The sequence below is a fragment of the Pyxicephalus adspersus genome, chromosome 1 (assembly GCF_032062135.1).
Source record: "Pyxicephalus adspersus chromosome 1, UCB_Pads_2.0, whole genome shotgun sequence".
Taxonomy (NCBI): Eukaryota; Metazoa; Chordata; class Amphibia; order Anura; family Pyxicephalidae; genus Pyxicephalus; species Pyxicephalus adspersus.
This window is the reverse complement of record NC_092858.1, coordinates 45,814,112-45,834,075: the sequence shown is the minus strand read 5'-3', so window position 1 is coordinate 45,834,075 and position 19,964 is coordinate 45,814,112. Positions and strand designations below refer to the sequence as shown.

General features: G+C 37.3%; 1 protein-coding gene across 1 annotated transcript in view; it reads left to right on the top strand.

Moving 5' to 3' along the window:
- Positions 1-19,740, top strand: part of ACVR1B (activin A receptor type 1B) — a 29,912-nt gene extending 10,172 nt beyond the window's left edge. The window contains exons 2-9 of the mRNA XM_072409696.1: positions 5,429-5,668; positions 6,794-7,036; positions 8,432-8,662; positions 9,780-9,947; positions 10,039-10,195; positions 11,412-11,536; positions 12,617-12,747; positions 14,366-19,740. Of these exons, the coding sequence (XP_072265797.1) occupies positions 5,429-5,668; positions 6,794-7,036; positions 8,432-8,662; positions 9,780-9,947; positions 10,039-10,195; positions 11,412-11,536; positions 12,617-12,747; positions 14,366-14,491 (1,421 nt within the window). The 3' untranslated portion in view covers positions 14,492-19,740. The remainder of the gene's footprint in view (positions 1-5,428; positions 5,669-6,793; positions 7,037-8,431; positions 8,663-9,779; positions 9,948-10,038; positions 10,196-11,411; positions 11,537-12,616; positions 12,748-14,365) is intronic.
- Positions 19,741-19,964: the final 224 nt, after the last annotated feature.

Below are 19,964 nucleotides of genomic sequence, written 5' to 3'. Positions count from 1 at the left end.
CGGAACATTTCACGTACAGAGAAATATTAGAACTGACATTTTGATCCCCCTCTTTAGACTATTTTCTTTTCTCTCTGGCTGTGTCCCTGACCTGGAACAAATGTAGAGACCAGAAAGTTAAGTGTAGTTAGAAAATGAACACACAATCAGACCAGCTGATTTATAATAGCCAGAAAGCTAGCATTGTCAGAAATAGAAGAGAGCATTGGAAGATGCCTTATTCCCTCAGTGCAGGTTACCCACAGACCAACTATAAACTAAATATTTTTTTTTCTTTTAAGAAAATTCAAACAAAAGGTGAAAACTATTTTGAAAGGGTAAAATTTAGATGGGTTATCAGCACATTGCTTTTCTGACCATTTGCTGTTATAATGGAAGCAACAATTCCTATTTTCATCTTACAAATTGATTTTAGGACTGACTGAACAAAAATAAGACCTGGTGTGTTCATGGCATTTAGGAATAGCTTTTATAGCAGAGCTGGAAACAAAGCAAGAATCTGAAGTACATCATTTCTGTCTCTGTAAAATAGACCCTATACAGTCTATAGTAGTTATACATTTCCCCATTTTGTCCACCATTCTGTTATTTTGATTTATTTTTATTAAAGTGCATTTTACTACTCATTTATTGACTTAATAAACCGTTGTACAGTAGTTTATTTAAAATTGTCACTATGCATATCACTGATTGCAGAACAGTAAAATTGGCCATTGGTCACTAATCCTTATTATATATAAAGAAACAGAGAACAGTGGTAAAGTTCTTCAAATAGTATTACATATGGATGTTACCACAGCTTCCTGTTTATAGAAACCTATGTACAGCTCCCTGCCAAATCCTTTCACCAGCAATGAGCTGCCTGCATGTCAGAGAGAAATACAAAGACCTACCGATGATGTTGCTTGGTCTTAAATAAGGTCTGTAATGAAAACAGGTTCTCTTTAATATTTTCATCAACATGCTGATAAAGGAAGACAGAAGTAACCAGCGAAGGCAAAATATTCTGTTTATTTATTTCTCTTTTACAGTTTGGGTTAAGGTTGCTGACCAATCTTTGTCATGTAACTGCAGTATGAAAAAATGTAGGTCAGTAGCAAACATATTATGTTATTGTGTAGCTATATGTCTTAATGTGCTATGTACTAATTAATATACTTTATTTAATGCTCCCCCCCCCAGCCTGATCATTCATAGAAATGTTTCTTTTTTTTTTATTACAATTACATTCTAGGTCAGCTGAAGTTCTGCCTGATGGCAGATTCATAGGTCTCCAGCAGGCTTTATTAATTCTGTATGGGCAAGCTCTCTCCACCCCATGTAATTGGCTGAGATACATTCATTCGTGCTGTGAATGAATGAGTGTATCTTTGTTGATGGAGTAATCTCACTTGTAATTATACAAATACTGAATCCACAGCCAAGCCTGTTTGTTTGCTCATTCCATAGTAACAATATGACAAGTTTAAAAAGTGAAAACCCTTTTATTAAATCATAGCTGCTGTTGGTTTGGTCAATAAACACAAATTTTGTGATTATAGCAGAAAGTAATTTTTTTCTTCATTTCTTTAACAAGGCATTAAAATATAGACACAAGCCCTTGCCCAGGACTATGTTGTCAGATGCTGGAGATAACTAAGCCTGCCAGTCTATATGAACATCAGTCCAGATACCAGAATACACACTCTGCCTGATGGCTTCTTTTCTGGGAGATGGCAAATTCTATCTACCAGTTAGTCAGGTCATGAAAAAATATGTTTTCATTGAGTTCTGGAAAAAATTTAAAATAATGGTCACATTTCTTGTTACTGGAATCCATCAATAGCTTTAGGAATTTCTACAGTGTCCGCTCTGTAAAAGGCTGTGATTTGGCTACGTATTTTGTTAGGCTTTTATATCTTTTTTTGCTTTTCATGCTCTAACCTCAGTCCAGTTACCATACATTGCAGGCATTGTTTCCACAAATAAAGCCAGCCTAATTTTTTTTTCTAAAAAAATGTCTTTGTAAAAAAAAAATGACACCTATTTTATTCTCTTTGGTATACAGTAGTTATATAATACCTTTTTGTTCAGCTAAAAAGTCTGTAGATGTAACATAGTGATGTACAGCTGGTGGTTTTGAGGTGTGTACAGACCTTTGTAAAAACACCCAGCTACCAGAGTACCACTATGAAAAAAAACAAAACGAAAAAAAATGCCAATAAAAACATAACAATGGTCCCGAACTGTAAAGTATTATAATTCCTTCAATGAACATACGGTATATTAACAATAGACGGGTATTCCTGGGGACTGCCCATTCCTCCTTAAAAATGCATTAACTCATGAAAGCCTTTGGTAGAGTTTTTTTTTTATGTCAATGTACCTTTCCTGGTAAAATGCTTCAATATTTGATCATGATAGTAAAGTGTGCAGATATGTGCAGCCACTTGAGTCACTAACCATTTCACTGCCAATGACCTGTCCCTCATGTCATGACTATAAAAAGGGAAATTGTACAGCCTTTAGTGAGAAGTGGCAGTAAAGCTGCCCAAACCCTTCTACTGGGCTCAATGTACACTTCTTTTGTTTTATCATTAAGTAAGATTTTCATTCATATCCTATTTTTGGATGGAGCTCCACCTTAATTTTGTGCAGCATGCATTTAGGGAAATTCAATATAAAAACCATACCATTGTATGATAGGTAACACAAATGTGCAGGTGATAAATTGTATTAATAGATACAACGTGTGCAACAATATTTATTTCATGGCATATTCTATTGTTGGAGTGACTCCATCCACTGTCATTTTATTAGAGTGTAGCATATTACTCATAAAGCGGCAAGCTTCATTACAGCTTGACACATACAGGCAAAAGGAGCATGCTGTAATTAATGAATGCAATACTCTGTATAAAAAGGTAATCTGCTTCAAGCTGTTATAAAATAATTTGGCGTCTGAAAAAGAATTCCTCTTCAATTACATTTCAGGTTGCTTTTATATAAAAATGAATGGTTAAAGCCATGTCCTTTTCAGTTTTATGAAACCTAAGAGCTATGGTGATCTGCCTCTTCCCTACTTGTGAGATTGTAAAGGAATAGCTGTGACATTTCTCTTGCAGCCAAATAGCTGAGCTGCTGCAGCTAAGATGTCTTGGAAGATAAAAGCTATCTGACACATCACAATAAATGTGCCACAAGTACAAACATGAAAATGGGTTTAAAGACCATGCACCCCTATGCTGATAGGAAGGTTCTGCACCTATTGTTCCCTAGAAAACTATTAATATTTAAACCTTGTATACTTGATTTACAAGTAGTGCATTTAAATATGACGACAATCTGTGTAATCTGCTTTAAAATAACCAACAAATATGACCAAAAACTGATTTGGGATACACCCTTGGGTCTTCTCCAAGTGGTATGTTCATGGCACCGGCCATCATTGAATCTCCTTCAGTCTGTAAGATTAGCAGCAGGAATGAGTTTCTGAGGGTCAACAATGGGGAGAATCTGAGCATTTGTAGCGAGAGCTCCTTGTCTATTTTTAACATGCTGCACTTTATCATTTTCATTTTAGGAAAATAGTTTCTCTATCAGCTATGTATGCCCTTTGAGAGAAATGTTGTATCCATTGATGGGAAAAACAGGACCTGCTTTTCCCGTCAAACCTTTAAATGACACGGTATTGTGCAATTTTTTTTCGCAACAAGCAAGTGATTGCAAAATCTGCAAGGGAAAGAAATGTACTTGACAGAGCTGTTGAAGAGGAAGTTCCAGAGCAAATTGTTGGATGAGAAGTAGATGAACTCATTCCTCTAAAGCTTTGTTACTTTGTGATTTTATACTGTGCTGAAATAAATAGTAATGTAAAAGCTTGGTAACTAGGACTAGGTGCTTCTCTACTGCCCAAACCTGCTAAAGCAGCCTCCCAAAAAGCCAGTGCAGTTAGACTTTCCAGATTTGTGCTGTGTATAGTATTTTGAGTCTATCACTCATACTAGCAACTTGCTGCACGGATAGAAAATACTGCATTATGAAACACAGAGTGTGACCCCCTCCTGTTAGGCTCTGCTAGTACCTAGCAGTAAATTAGAATTTTCACAGGTTTTATATGATTACTACACATTTGCATGTATGTGCTAATGTAAATGGCCAGTTTCGTGTAAATGAGTGTTTTACAGCTTAAGTATAATGGTTTGCCAACCCAGGTATTAAATCATTATGGCATTCTTATTCTGGCACATAAATTGGCCTGATCATTTTGATCAGTTAGGTTCTGATTGGGAAGGTTTGATACCCCTAGATTTTCATAGCAGTTTCATTTACTTAAAGTGAACCTTTGGCCAAGTTATTTGCAGCTCTGTTCAATTCAGTGCTTCTGCTGGTAAATTTCAGAATTAATTGCTTAACAGTGCCTGTAGCTGCACAGGTCTATCAGGACCTGTTTTACAGATTTTTTTCTAGTTGTCGCCCTGACACATGGGCTTCTGATGGAAGAATGCAAGTGGCAATATTAACACACACAAAGGCATAAACACTTGTAACCTTGTCAGTCACTCCCAATGATCACCTGTGTGCCAACACACCTTGCATGTACACGATCCACGGATGTCATAATCAGGAAACCTGCCCTGAGATATGATGTGCAATAGTTGCTGGAGTGCATCCATAGACTTAGATTGGCTGCTAAAAGCATGTAAGAAATGCAATCATTGCTAAAAAGCATCCAAGAATGGAATGAATTTTTACAAAAACAGGATACACAATGTTTAAAAAAGAAAAGAATTATTAACTTAGGGTTAATATGTACTCAATATTTGGAATGGCCTAAAGTGTATTAGACACCTTGTTGTGTTTTTGTTCTTTAAATCGATATCTGTAATGCTCCTGGATCCTTGCCACTTGTTGCATATTGGGCCTTAACCTCAGCCCATAAAGCCTGAGATACTTTTTATGCTGGCCCGTTGGCTTTAATACTGAGATTTACTGACCCAAAACAAGTATGCATATCGGAAGTACATGTAAAGGCAGAATTATCTGCATACATGTTCTGGATTAATTATTCAAGCTATTAAATTAATATAAAACTTGAGGAATTTAAACAACGTGTACGATGATGATCAGAACAAATCATGTCAAAGCAATCCGTAGATGGGGTTTTTTAGGCAGCTAAAGTTGTATACAAATCTTATTTGCAATGGATAAATCTCTCTCTGTATCCAGTTTTAAATTTGGTTTAGCAGGTTTGTCTTAAAATAATTTCTATCTGACGGTTGTTCTACATACTACTTCTGGTGCAAGTCAAAAAGCATCCTCCATGTCGGCTTTGTCAGGATAATTGACCTTTAACAATCCTACACACTCTAAAATACTGGTCTTGTGTTTTCAATTAGAATAGTTACTCTGAAACTCCTTTTTAATCATACTTTTTAAATCTTTTTAGCACTTAGGTGTCTGTGCTCTAGCTGCATCAAAACCAACTACACGTGTGAGACAGATGGAGCCTGTATGGTCTCAATCGCTAACATCGATGGAATGAAACATCAAATGCGAGCATGCATTTCCAAGAATGAACTGGTACCTGCAGGGAAACCTTTCTATTGTCTAAGTTCAGAAGATATCCGCAACACGGAATGCTGCTACACAGATGACTGCAACAGCAAAGACCTCCTTGTGCCAAATGGTAAGAATTTTATTGTCACGCTGGAAAATATATTTGATGTACCACTTCTGCCCTCCTCTATCTATAAATTAGGGACAGAAGATATTCCTTGTGTTTAAAGGAGCTTGGAGAAACCATGTTGATATCAGGCAGGGAGGTCTCACTTCTGCAGTCTTCAAGACCTAAACCAAACGGACAATGTAGTTTACATAGAAGAAACCTGCGGTATTATTGAATCTAACTTTTCAAACCTAGTCCTTAACACACATATACATCTAATAGTGATAGCTGTTAATCACAAGGCCTTTTAATATTTGATTGTGCTTTTTTTCTTCGATCCGGCCCTTCGGTATGAATACCTGGTGGCTGTGTATTTCAGGTCCGGTCAAGCTAAGCAATCACGCCAGTCCTTATATGGTCAGCATAAGAGAATGCAGACTCCACTCTGATTCATAGGGAATGCATTTCTCCATTGCAATTTCCCTTTCGTTGTAATGGAAAGCCATGATAAGGAAGAACAATGTGTGTTTCCCGTACTTATGTGATAAATTACCTTTTATTTTATTTTTTCTTTGGCACTCATATATTTTTTAACTAAAGGGTGTTTCATATTAAGTGTTTCTCAATATTTTTTTTTTTTTTATACCTTTTATAAGAAAACAAATATACTATCTCCATCATACATGTCAGGTACATTATAAACAAAATATTTATCAAATTTGGTTGTCCATAGCAACTATTGTTTGATCCTAATTTTTCCCACCTCCATCCATCGCCTGTGTTACTAGTGTTGATGGCATTGGCGAACATCAGGGGGGATTGGAAAGCTGAGGCTTGGCATTACTTTTTCAAGAGCGGTGTTGCTCTTTATCAGATAAATCACTTCTGAGACTTATAAGACACAATGAAAGTTGTTTTGTACAGGGCTGGTAGTTTAATTTTAATTTACTTTGTGAATGTTCTGAGCAATAAGCATGTATTCTATTGCTGCATTAAAGTAATAAGACATTTAGAAAGCAATGAACTGTAACGTCTTTTCTTACTGTAAGCCCTTTTTATAGTTATTACCTCAATTTCTGTTTTATTCCATCAGGCTCTTGTGTGTTTATTTAGTCTTATTGTCTTTTTTTTTTTCTTCTTCTATAGGCTATTCTAAAGAGGATCCTCCATCAGGGTGGGGCCCGGTAGAACTTGTGGCTGTCATAGCTGGCCCAATGTTTTTCTTAGGTGTTATCATTATTGTGGTTGTCCTGTTCCACTGTCACCAGCGAGTGTATCACAACAGGCAGAGACTAGACCTGGAGGATCCATCATGTGAAATGTATCTGGCTAAAGATAAAACTCTTCCAGATTTAATCTATGACCTGTCTACGTCCGGTTCTGGCTCAGGTAAAATCCACTGTAACAGGAGTAAAGTATAAATTACTGAAGGGTTAAATATTTGCAGACCTAGAATTATATTATGGTAAAGGAATGAAGATTTGCCAAAGCTGAGCGTAATGTGGGTGGTATTGTCCTAATTGACATAATTCTTGTGTGACCACCTTTATAAAATCAGATCAGGAGCATTCAGGTGTGTGTTAACACAATGCCAAGGAGGAAAGATATCTGCAATGATCTTGGAGAAGCTTGTTGCTCTCCATCAATATGAGAAGGGTTATAAGATCATTTAAAAACAATTTAAAATCCAGCAAATTTACCCCAAGGTCATGCCGAACAGTGTTGAGAGAAATTGCAAAAAAAAAAAAAGTTAAATCTCAGACTTGCTAAGCATGGTACATGTTAATATGTTTAAAAGTAATATGTTTAACATTATGGTAATGTTAATGATAATGACAATACAACTAGAAAAACTGTGAAGTATGGCTTGTTTGGAAGAGTTTTCACGAGAAATCTTCTTTCTCAAAAGAGCATGGCAGCATGGCTTAGACTTCCAATGTTGCATCTGAACAAACCAAAAGACTTCTGGAGCAATTCGCTTTTGGACAGAGATGAAATTGAGGATGTTCTGTCCATAATGCACAGCCATACATTTGATGAAAACGAAGCACAGCATATCAGCACTGACATCTCAGACCCGTTTTCAAGCCATCTGACAGATGGGTATTGATTTGGGCTTGTTTGGTAGCCCTAGGTCTTTGGGCACATTGATTCACCTATGTGCTCCTCTGTATACCAAAGAATTGTAGCCTCAAATGTGAGGCAGTCTGTATAAGAGCTAAAACTTGGTCAAAACTGGAACAGTACAATGATCCCAATCACCAGCAAATTCAGAACAGAATGTCTGAAAAAGAAAATAATCAAGGTGTTGCAATGCCCTAGTCAAAGTGCACACCTCAACACAACAAAACTGCTGTGGCAGGACCATTACCAATGCCTGCAAACATCAATTAAAACCTAATATTATTCCACTTGTATATTGGAGTGTTTCTGGTCAAGATGCAAGAAATCTTAACAGAGGCATATTTAAAATACGTATACTCTATTCAAGCTGTTTTTATTTTGCACAATCTGAAATTCTTCCACCTAAAACATTGTTGATAAGCTGTAGCAGGTTTGCAGTTTTACCTTCTCCATGTCACTAGTGTGTGAAATAATGCTGTACTCTGTCTATCTAAGCTTCCCTTCTACTTTGCAATCCAGGAAAACAAGCTTATCTGGTGTATAACCGTCCCCTTTGTCTGATTTATGATTATTCACATAAAATAATGGGGCTTTTTAAAAAAGGTTTTAGGAAGTTATAGAAGCAATCTTTAAAATCGAAATATTTTTTTGTTTCAACAGGTCTACCGCTTTTTGTTCAGCGTACTGTAGCAAGGACAATTGTCCTACAGGAGATAATTGGAAAGGGTCGTTTTGGGGAAGTATGGCGTGGCAAGTGGAGAGGAGGAGATGTGGCCGTCAAGATATTCTCATCACGTGAGGAGAGGTCGTGGTTCAGAGAAGCAGAGATCTACCAGACTGTGATGCTGCGGCATGAGAATATTTTGGGATTTATTGCTGCAGATAACAAAGGTACAATACTTCTGCATGTTATGTTTGCTGTTTTTACTTTTTTTCAGACCTGTTAGAAATGTCTGAACTTTAACCTTTTTTGTGTCAGTTTTCCATTTTGCAAATGCTTAAGTGCAAAATTTCTAATGCTTTAAAAGGTATTGGGTGGCTTTACAGCATCCCAGATTACTTAGCAGGAATGTGATGGTTTGCCAATTTAAGATCCCCAAATTACTACTGATGTTTATCTGATAATTTGAAACCAGAGGTTTATGCAGAATATCTTCTTAACTCTGCTCTATAAGGTTAGAAACTAAGCAGTCAAAACATGTCCATTGGCCCTATCTTTCCAAAACCTGTAATAATTTCACTGCTGCAGGACTGACTGCTGATTTACTGAGTTTTTGATTTATTTCATGTCTCCAACATGCATCACTGATTGCAAACACTAGGTACGTACACATGTTAGACTTTTGTCGTTGGAAAGCATCTTTCACGTTCCTTTGCAACAACAAAAGACTGAAAGATAAATGAACGAGCGCTGTACATACAGCGCCATTCTGTTCTATGTGGAGAGTAGGGGTGAGAACGAGCAAACGGCACCCTGCTGCAATCTCCCCTACATTTTACAGATCCATGAACTACGTTGGAGGAGCGCTGTACACACAACAGATTCTCGGCCGATACCAGCCCTGAAGCGATAATAGGACAAGAATCATCTGACCTGTCTATGTAGCTTTGTTTGCAATTTTCAAAAATCTCCCTGAAATTTGTATAAAATGTATCATTTATGTGAGAGGGAGGTTGGATGTAAAGCCATAGTCAACACTCCTTGGCTCATCTATCTCACAGCATTGCCTTAATTGAAATGCCCAGAGGTTCAGCCAGGTATTTATATGTATTCTTTTCTATGGGAAAGGCCATGGGACAGACACCGGCTGGGAACCCAATATTTGAGCTGTTGTTTCATGTCTACAGGCAACTTTACAAAATCCTAAGTTAGTCACAGTGACAATTTACAGTTATATAGTGTGAAATCACAATTTTAATAAAGCCCCTTTGAGCCATCTTAGGGCATTATTAGCCTGATTAGCTTTACAATTCTATTAATAAAATGGTTTATTGGATTGTTTTGCAGACAATGGAACATGGACCCAGCTGTGGCTTGTCTCAGATTACCATGAACATGGCTCACTTTTTGACTTTCTGAACCGATACACAGTGACAATTGAGGGGATGATAAAGCTTGCCCTCTCAGCAGCCAGTGGTCTTGCTCATCTACATATGGAAATTGTTGGAACTCAGGGTAAGATTTTTTTTCTCTATACATTTTAATCAATTTGCATGTTCCAAATTTAGGTCTTAAAATGAACATGGGGTTTATTTATTTTTATTAGGAAAGCCTGGAATTGCTCACAGGGACCTTAAGTCTAAAAATATCCTGGTGAAGAAGAATGGAGTGTGTGCAATTGCTGACTTAGGTCTTGCTGTGCGCCATGATTCTCTGACAGATACCATAGACATTGCTCCCAATCAGAGAGTGGGGACCAAACGGTGAGCTAAATCTTTCTTCTGCTTACATTCCCTTACTTGTGTTTTACTGTTTTAGAGCTTGTGAAGAGAATTGTAATAACATGAATGTTGAAAGTTAGCATATGAAATTTACAATTTACAAAAGCAAAAAGAAAAAAATTCAGAGCAAATTTGAATCCGTTTTTTGTTAACAGATTAGCATTTTTTTCACTGAATATTTAGCCTCTGTATATGTAGGTTTAAAATCTGTGGTTCATTTTGCATGCATTGTAATATATTTTTTGTTTTGTAGTGTTTCTTTTCCCGGCTTTGAAAAAATTCTTTAGACACCTTTAAATATCTGACCACCCACTAACCTAGCTTCTGAGCCCCAGGATCTAAAACAGAAGACCCTCACAGACCTGAGTGCTGAATCTGCCAGCTCCATAGCTGAACCCAAACATGTCACACAGCCTGACAGTAATATCTTTATATGTTCTCTTTTAGAATGAACAAAATGAATATTAGAACCTACCTAAACCTTCTATTCAATTTGTATCCAATCAGCTAGGCCTTTGCATGATATGGTTTGTTAATAGAGCGGAAAAGACGTTGTATGTCAACTGTAACATGCATGAAATGTTTTTTTTATAGCATGCCATAGTTCCAATTTATGTTATTGCATGTTACTTCTACATCAAGACTTTTGTTGCATGTTACATTACTTTGCTTTACTGTTCAAATAAATTTGAGGCTTATCTTTTAAGGTCAGGTACCCATTCCACAGCACCACCTTTTAAAAGTTATATATTAGGCTACATTGTGTTTGCACAATTTGTCTCTTCAAACTCTTAGATGGGCACTGTGCTTTGTGCCTTTTTGCACTGCAATCTATATTCAATTCTTTGGAAACTCCAGCATCCCTCCCACCAGCTTGGCAGAGATGAGTCGAGTCTACCCAGTTTATTTTCTCCAGTTGGTTCTCCTGGCTGGACTCTGTACTGGGATATATCCACCTATCCTGTGTCATTTTGCTCCATCTAGTGGTGATTGGAGGATGATGTAGTCTTTTTTTCTGGCAACATGAACGCCCCGTGAAACTCCCTTCTATTGGAAAAATGCAAATTACATCTTTAACTAGGCTGCTGGGTCTACAGAGCATAAAGTTTAGGGGCTGAAAGTACTCTTATACTTAATATTAATACTTGAGGATGAGGGTGCAGAGCAAAAAAATGAAGATGTTTTCTTTTTTTTGCAGATATATGGCTCCTGAGGTGTTAGATGAAACCATAAATATGAAACACTTCGACTCATTCAAGTGTGCTGACATTTATGCTCTGGGATTAGTTTACTGGGAAATTGCCCGTAGATGCAGTGCTGGAGGTATGTTTTCTCACATATCTATGAATATCAATGATTATAATTCTGACTATGATTAAGCTAATAAAAGTAAGCTACGTACAGTTTAGTTAAATGTACAATTGGAGTAGTACCTTTTAAAAAAAAAAAATGAGTAGCTGAAGTGAATAGTTTTCATTCCTGACTGCGAGTTTTTAAGGTATGGCATCTCTATTTTTATTTTATTTTTTTGCCATGTGTTAAAACAAAAACATTTTCAGGCAGAAGTTGCTTCCTGCTTTTAAAGCTTACTATGATTTCCACTACAGATAAACATTAAAGGTGGTAATTTGTTATAATGTTGCCAGATGTACTATTGTAGATGTTTTCCACTGTTAGCAAGGGAACCACATTACAATGTAAACATGTGATATCTTGCTGTAAATGAGTGGTTAATATTTTAAGTGAAATGTGTAGATCTGTGTGGACATTAAAAATAATCCTACTGCACACCACAAATCAAAAATGTTACAAAATGACACTCTGTGGCTATTTCTCTTGTCTCTAAGAATAAACAAGGCAATTAAGCTACCTACTGCCACCCACTGACATGGAAGAGTATTACATTACTCTGCCAGTCACTACAGCATCTCTCACGGCACACTAGTTGAAAATCACTGCGTTAGTACATCAAATACTTGTATTTGTTTTTATTCCTTGCATTCCCTATACAACAGGGCTAAAACTTGGACAGAGGTAGCAAAAGGAGTCAGAGCTTTCATGTGCTGGTAGGCAGAGGAAGCAGCATGATGGAGCTATGAGCTTATCTGTTTTGCTTCTCCTTCACTGATGAGTAACAGGCTGCATATGGATAAGACATCTAAGGGGCAGTTAACCTTGCCGAATACAAATTCCAATCTTCTACCATGCCACCTAATGTTTTGCAGCAAAGCATTGATTAAAGGGAAAAAATACAATTATTGCTTAGCAGGTAATAACCACTTGTTTTTTATCTGAGCATTTTTGTCTGGAGTTCAACTTTATTATTGCTTCAGAATTTACATGTGTCAATTTTACAGTAGTAATACATTTTCCTTTAAATTAAAATATATTTTTTATCAACAGGTTTTCACGAAGAATATCAGCTTCCATACTATGATTTGGTACAGTCAGATCCTTCCATTGAAGAAATGCGTAAAGTAGTATGTGACCAGAAGTTACGACCCAACATACCCAACTGGTGGCAAAGTTATGAAGTAAGTGGTTGTTATTGCTGATTGCACTGCATCCCTACTGCCATTGGATAGAACTGAGGCTGCTCAAACTTACCAAACCTTACCAAGGCTGGGTCTACATGATTGGTTTTAAAAACGCATATAAACGTTCCTACCACATTTATATGCGTTTTTATGCACTTTTACAAGCGTTTTAAAGCTTAACTTTAAAACGCTAAAAAACTTTTATAAACGCCTATGACACGTTTATAAAAGTTTTACTTTTAACCCTTTCAAAGAATGAAAGCTTCCATTGAAAACAATGGGGGCTTTTATAAACATTTTTAGCAGGACTTTGGAATCTGGAAGCCCCCTTTAATAAGGAGACTCCCAGGGAACACGGACCCGACGCTGGATGAGCACAGCGGGACCAGGTAAGTGGGATTTTACTATAGGCGAAAAAGTACGGGGTTATCCAAAATAGCAAAAATTTTGGAAACGAAAAAGTACGGGGTTAGCGGTTGGGAGGTTAAACCATGTGTAAACTGAAAAGCTGTATGGAGCAGAGCAGAAGAAAGATAAAAGAAGTTAGTAAGCTGAAAGGCATTGGCAGAATGCAAAATGAAAACCAATAAGACAAGCTACTTTTTAATTGTAAGTGGAGGTGCCAGCATGAACTGAGCCTTTTGTAAAAAGTCCATCATCAGTGCTGTCAAGCGAGGTTTAGAACTTTCATACTTGAATACTTGACCCACTAGTGTTCGAATTCCATCCAAATTTCCATGTAATGTAAGTGTACAGTAGCAAATATATAGAGATAGATAGAGATATATATATATATCTCTATCTATCTCTATCTGAGATATAGATAGATATAGATATGAAAATTTCTTTGTGTTAGATTCAATACAGCTATTTTGTATTGAATCCAATACAAAATTATTTGAATTTCCCGCCGATCAACTTGCCCACACCAACGCATGCACCGACGTCACCGGGAAACCCTGTAGATCGTCTCTGCAGTCGCTGGCTGGATATCGAAGAAGGACGTGTCCCCAGGACCTGATGGGACCAGCATGACGACGGGGGACGACATTGCAGCAAGGTAAGTCGCCAACCTTTTTGGATTTTTTTTGGTCCCGCAGACCACTAAATTTACCAGCTCCTGACCCTGCATGTGCTGGGAGACGGTTGTCAATCAAAGAGGAGGAACCTCCCCAGAGTGACGTTATATCACCATAACCCCTCCTACTCTGGTATCGCAAATCTGAGCCTGGGATGGGAAAGTGGGCAGGTTGTGTTGTGAAATACAGCCTTCCCACTTCCCTGAGCCAGGGATTTGCACGGGGGATGTGGTCCGCGGCAATGGCTGGTGCGTCCCCCCAGCATGGTCCTTCTCCTGACTCCACTCGGGGGTGCACCAGCCAGAGCCACCGGTTGGCGGTTGCTGCTCGATGGTGACTCATAGCATTGCATGTTTCAAGTGGAAGCACTTCAAAAACCCACTGACCTCCCCTAATCGGAACCCCCTCCCTCAATCTCAAAAACCATGTCCAAATTTTTTCCCCTAAACACGTGTGATGTTTGTTTTTATTTTGTTAGTTCCTAAAATGACCAGTCAGAATTTACAGTATTACATTTTGTTTTAATTTATTGACAGGCTCTTCGGGTGATGGGCAAGATGATGAGGGAGTGCTGGTACGCTAATGGAGCAGCTCGCTTGACAGCTCTTCGCATAAAGAAAACCCTGTCACAGCTAAGTATACAAGAAGATGTAAAGATCTGAAGTAGCTCACAAAGCCCCTGAGAAAATGTGGAAAAAAAATCATACAAGCTGCCATGATGTAGTTCATAAGTATGAGGCCTACCTCAATGTTTCTTCCCAGACAACTGCCAGTTGAACAATGGGGCCTTTTGGCCAAAAAGGAAGAGAACAGCACACTTCAATTAATTCTAGGTTTGGGTCTGAAACAGAAACTTTTCTTTTCTATATTTTTTCCTTCTTTTTCGTGACCGCATGAAGATAAGGAATCCAATTCAGGTGACTGCCGCATTGCCTGATTTATTTTTTTTTTCTTTTTCCCTCCAAATGAAACAACCATGGTGGCACCTGGTTTCCATCTGTGAATGGTAAAATCCACTTCATTTAACTTGGTCCAAGTGGTTCAGGGTATTGCCTAGCATACCAGACCATTCTCTTCTTACTGGTTCAGGTCCCAGTAGGCAAGCTGAAGTTTCTCTTGGATTTACCTTATTCACAAACGAGTAGATCCCCCTTGCAATGGACTGTGTTCTTACAATTCAGGCTTTGTACAGAATGACATTGGAGCAAACACTACACTATCCACGTAGACCCCGCGTCCGTGCATGTGCAAGGGTGTGTGTAACTATTTTTTGACCTGTGTTTTTGTAGGTGTACATGTGAGCTTGTCTGCATGCGCAAATATAAGAAAAAAAACCCAAACTCCACTTTTTCAGGTGTCTGTTTGTAGATCACCTGACACTTCATGTAAAGTTTGCATACAGGGCCACTTGTCACATAATTTTTAATTTTTTTTTTCTTTTGCAAAGCAACAAAATCCAAATTTTGAGCTTGTCTGAACATAACACTAACCATCCACTTACCAGAGGAGAGAAAAACGATGATGGTGTAAACCTATTGGCAATAGAAATCTTTCAATAAAAGACCCTCAGCTTGTGCTGTCCCAGCGGATGTGAAGCGAGGAGGACAACCTGCAAAAATCCATCATCATTTGTAAATTAATCTCAGGTGTCAAGCATTTGCCAACAGCAGGGATTTTAAATAGTTTGTGCTCATCAAATAGACCGGCATGAAGTGAGGTGTAGATCCTTTTCCAGCCTGCCTTTGGTAAGGAACTCAAATGCAGAGCTTTTGGTCTTTTTGATCAGGGACTTAGTGAAAGAGACTGTTCCAGTCACCCAAGCCTGGCTTCAGCTGCGGCAGGTTGGAAGCAGGGTTGCTATATGAGCGACACATCACATTCTAATACAGGATCTTAGTTGAATGGCAGGATTTTTTTGGTTTAGCATCTACAGTCCAATAACTCTGAAGCCATAACTTTTAACTGGAGTGTCTTCTTTTTTTTTTTTTTCTTTTTTTTTCTTTGAATTATTATTTTAAAATGTTTAGGGGAGGGTGGGTGGACAGAGGAGGGATTTTAACATTTTTTAAGTATTTTAATTCTTTGTAAAAAAGAGAAACAATAAAAAACAGAATCTCTCTATATATAAATATATACACACATGCATATGTCTAAATATTACCTCTCAGTCTATTGTTTGTATAGAGATCACAGAAAAAAACCAAATGCGCCAAGCTATATTTACACTGGAACTATTTGTACTTGTACATGAAATTTTCTTCAAGACGCTGGATTGGTCCTCACAGTTACATGTCACATTTTTTATAATGCCATGTTGTCATTGTCTGTTTCTTCAGGTGTACACCATTTCTCTGTGTGTATCCTTCAGGGGTTTTAGTGATGTGTCCAAAGTTCTATAATATAAAATATATATATATTTTATTACTTTTTTTTTCTTTTGGTTTTCTGTGCAGAACTGTTAATAAACTCCCAGTTATCTTTGTCCGAGGTGCTTCTAAGCCTCACACAGCTCACTAGCATACTAACGTGAGGCTGGCTTGTGCGTTAATGAGGCGGCGTGTATACCTTTTAGTGTTTTGGAGGTGCAGTGTGTGGTCTGTGTCAGTCGAGCTGTTGTATTTGTCTTATTCATCTGTCATTATTCTTTGTCTATTGTGCAATTTCTAGAGAATGCAGTTACACATATATGCAACATATCATCCTCCTCAGTTCAATTAGGTGTTACTGAGTGACTCTTTAAATAGGTGTAAGATTGGCCAGCGTCACTTATTATGGTCTTCTGTGGGATCCAATTTGATAACAAGCACTGATACTTGTTTTTCTTGGAAAGAGGCAGAAAGCATTCTCTGTCTGTAAATGCCCTGCAGTTTATTAGCTCTATGCAGTATGCACATTTTCGCTGTCCCCATAGAAACCACCCATTTATTTTACTTTCCAGTGGAATTTAAACTAACACAGGGTTGGCTGATTATAAAATAAAACTTGTTTTTTTTTAATTTATTTATGCTCCTTAGGTGAAAAAGGTTATTACATAGCTATAAAATGCACTACTGCAGAAAGGGTTAAAAATAAAAAAATGCTGGTGATATCCATACCAGCCACTCGGATACTAAATACCATCTTTATGCTAATAGAAAATCATTTAGGCAGGTTTCTGGTTGCCATGGTTAGCATTAGTGCACATTTCATACATTTACATACATGTGTGCTTTGATTTTGTAGTGCAGGAGCATTATTCTTTTGTGATAAGTCAACCAAAGTAGATCCTGTATTGAAACATTCTTGCACATTAATAATAAATCATGCATTAAATAACTAAAGAATTGTGCCAGGTGCATGGTCCTGGCTCCAACTCAGCATTAAAATGTTTGTGTCGTACCCGCCAACAGTGACATATGATATAGACAGAAATAAGTGAGTGAATGTTCTTTATTTGGCGTATTCTTCCTGGAGCAAAGGCCTTAGTTATGACCCAGAATGCTTTGTTTGCCTTATCCAGGCCAACTCCTTGTGCCAACCCTCCTGTCTAAAATGGCTCTAGCCACCATAAAGTGTATAGTGTCCTAGGCAATAGGCAATTTCCTTCCCATCCTTAGGATCATTTTCTTGCCTCTTACGCCCAATTGAATCTATTGTCTTTGTGGTTTGTCTAAAGGACGCCTGGGAGGTAAAGTCTGTAGTTGACAGATTTCTTCCATTGTTTGGTCCCCTTCATTCAGTGCCTATAGAGGGGCCTACTTTGTCCTGTGCAATAGAACCATCCATTTTTATTGCTGGCATGTTTTTTGTTATTTTAACTACTTTGGTTTTCTGTAGCATAATTTTGAAGGCACGTCTCCTCCTGGGCAGTATTCCAGGTATTTATATATTTTTTTTTTGTCCAATGGATATGTGCCTTGTTCACCTACTTTAATCATCTCAGTGCATCCATGGGGGCTTCTGTTTGGTCACAAAATGCATTTATTGTATAACCACTACATGAAATAATTTGGGGGTGATATTTGCTTTTTTTTCCTTTTCTGACATGACAGAGTATTCATCTCAGCCTGCTGTGGATTTAGTATTTTTATTTTTTGGGATTTGCTGAAGCGTCTTTTGTTTGAAAAATGGCCCTTTCCTTTTTTTCATATATATATATTATTTTTTTTATGTATATAGGGTAACTATTTTACAGCTTTCAGCTGATTGGTAGTTTTTAGGCCATAAGCACATAATTTAGTAAGTAGAATCACATTTTTTTAAGTTGAACTGTAGCATGAATTCTAATCATTTCTCAGGATGTTCAAAAAAAATGTTTTACAGTAATCAGAAGATAGGTACATAATCAACGGGGACAGCAAACTTTAATGATTTGTATTGCCTGATCAGCTCTGCTGTAGTAAATGGGGTCGGTTGTATGAAAAATGTCCCATTTTTTATGCAGTTGGGTATTCACTGAGTTTTATGGTTGATGATGTGATCAATATCAACATATGGAATTTCTTGTGTATGGTGGGACCCCTAGTCCAGAATTTATACAAAGCATTTAATCAGTTGTTGCTGCTGCTTGAAAATAAAATGTTATATACAGTGTAGGGTCACTGTAAAGCGTGCTGCTACATAAATGATGTAGATAGAGTGGGAAATTTACTGGTTGTTTCCAAATATTTTTGAATAGAAATACTAAGCCCGTATAAAAGGATTCCATGCCTGCACTACGAAGGGGAACATGCAGAATTTAATGTTAATTCATGTAGAACGTACACATGGAACCAATTTGGTAACACAATAAAAATGCATTTCACAAGATTATACTCTCATTGATGGAATCTTTTCCTAGTGTAGGTATAGAATGGCCCTGCCGTACCTCATAAGTGAAGGGCTATACAGGAGGTGATCTTTCTGCTGCTGAGATTTATTTAGCTGTTGGCAGTATCTTCATGTGCAAACACATGTAAAGGCAATATGAGTTGATAGGCTGATGGTTGTCAAATCTCTCAGAAGAACAGAGAATCACCAGAGTTTCTTGTGTCTTTATTACTATTGAATTGAAATTTTATTGTTAAAGAATCTATCTAGAGATGACAAGTATATTAAATATTATAGGGTTTACCCGCTTCATTCAAAAAAATATTTTAAAGTGTGCAGCCTTACTATTGCATCCAAGTATTACAGGTAACCATTGTGAAACTTAAGGTATTGTCATTTGAGAAATACATGACCTTGTAACTTTGCTCTGTGTTTTGGATCTGCTAGTTTCTGCTGTTTCGATGCTTCCTTTGGCTTTGAGTTAAGTTCTTTCTAATTGTGGCACATTTTAGGCCAGTACAGGGTCTGTGAGAAAGTCACTCACTGACAATAAACAAGAAAGCTAATTAAGCCAAAGGGAACCGAGTGACACACAGGGAAACTAGTATTATGAAAGTTTGTCATGACAGTTCCTGTTTTCTGTCATGACAGGTTTTCTTTAATGGTGTTTAATTGCTGAATGCCTGTAATTTAATTTTTTTTATTTTTACACTGTGATGTATTTCCTCGGTACTTATTCCAAATAAAAATCATGTTGAGTTTTTCACAAGTGTGTTCCTTTTCAGGTATAGGTTATCAATTGTTAATCATAAAAAGCAGTGAAGAATAATTGAATTGGATTTTAAACCATTCGTATTAGAGCTGGGGAAAGATATGATTGAAGTCAGATACAAAATATTGTTGCCACACTGGCTGTGCGGTGTTGGCTTAAGAAGAGATGAATTTGGTACTTCTCTTACCATCCAGGTTTTCATTGTATTGGAAAGAACTGTAAAAGAACCACTTAGACACTTTACCTCCTCAGTATGCAATTGTAAATACGATGTATGATAGAAAATCTTTTGTTAATATAAAAAGCTGTCCAATTTCTGCTGTACATTAAAAATTTGTTTTATTCATGTTATACGTGTCTTCTTGTTCCTTAATTCTTACATCACACAACATCATTTTTTAATATATACTTTGTGTCTACGTATTGGGACATTGGCAGCCACATTTCTTTAGTCTTCAGCCTGTGTTCTTCCAGGATCCTTCTCTCTCTTCCTCAAGTAAATGATGTGTGCTCAGCTGCCATCTACATGAGCTAAAGGATAACTGGATTCACAAACATTGCCCCATGGTCCAGTT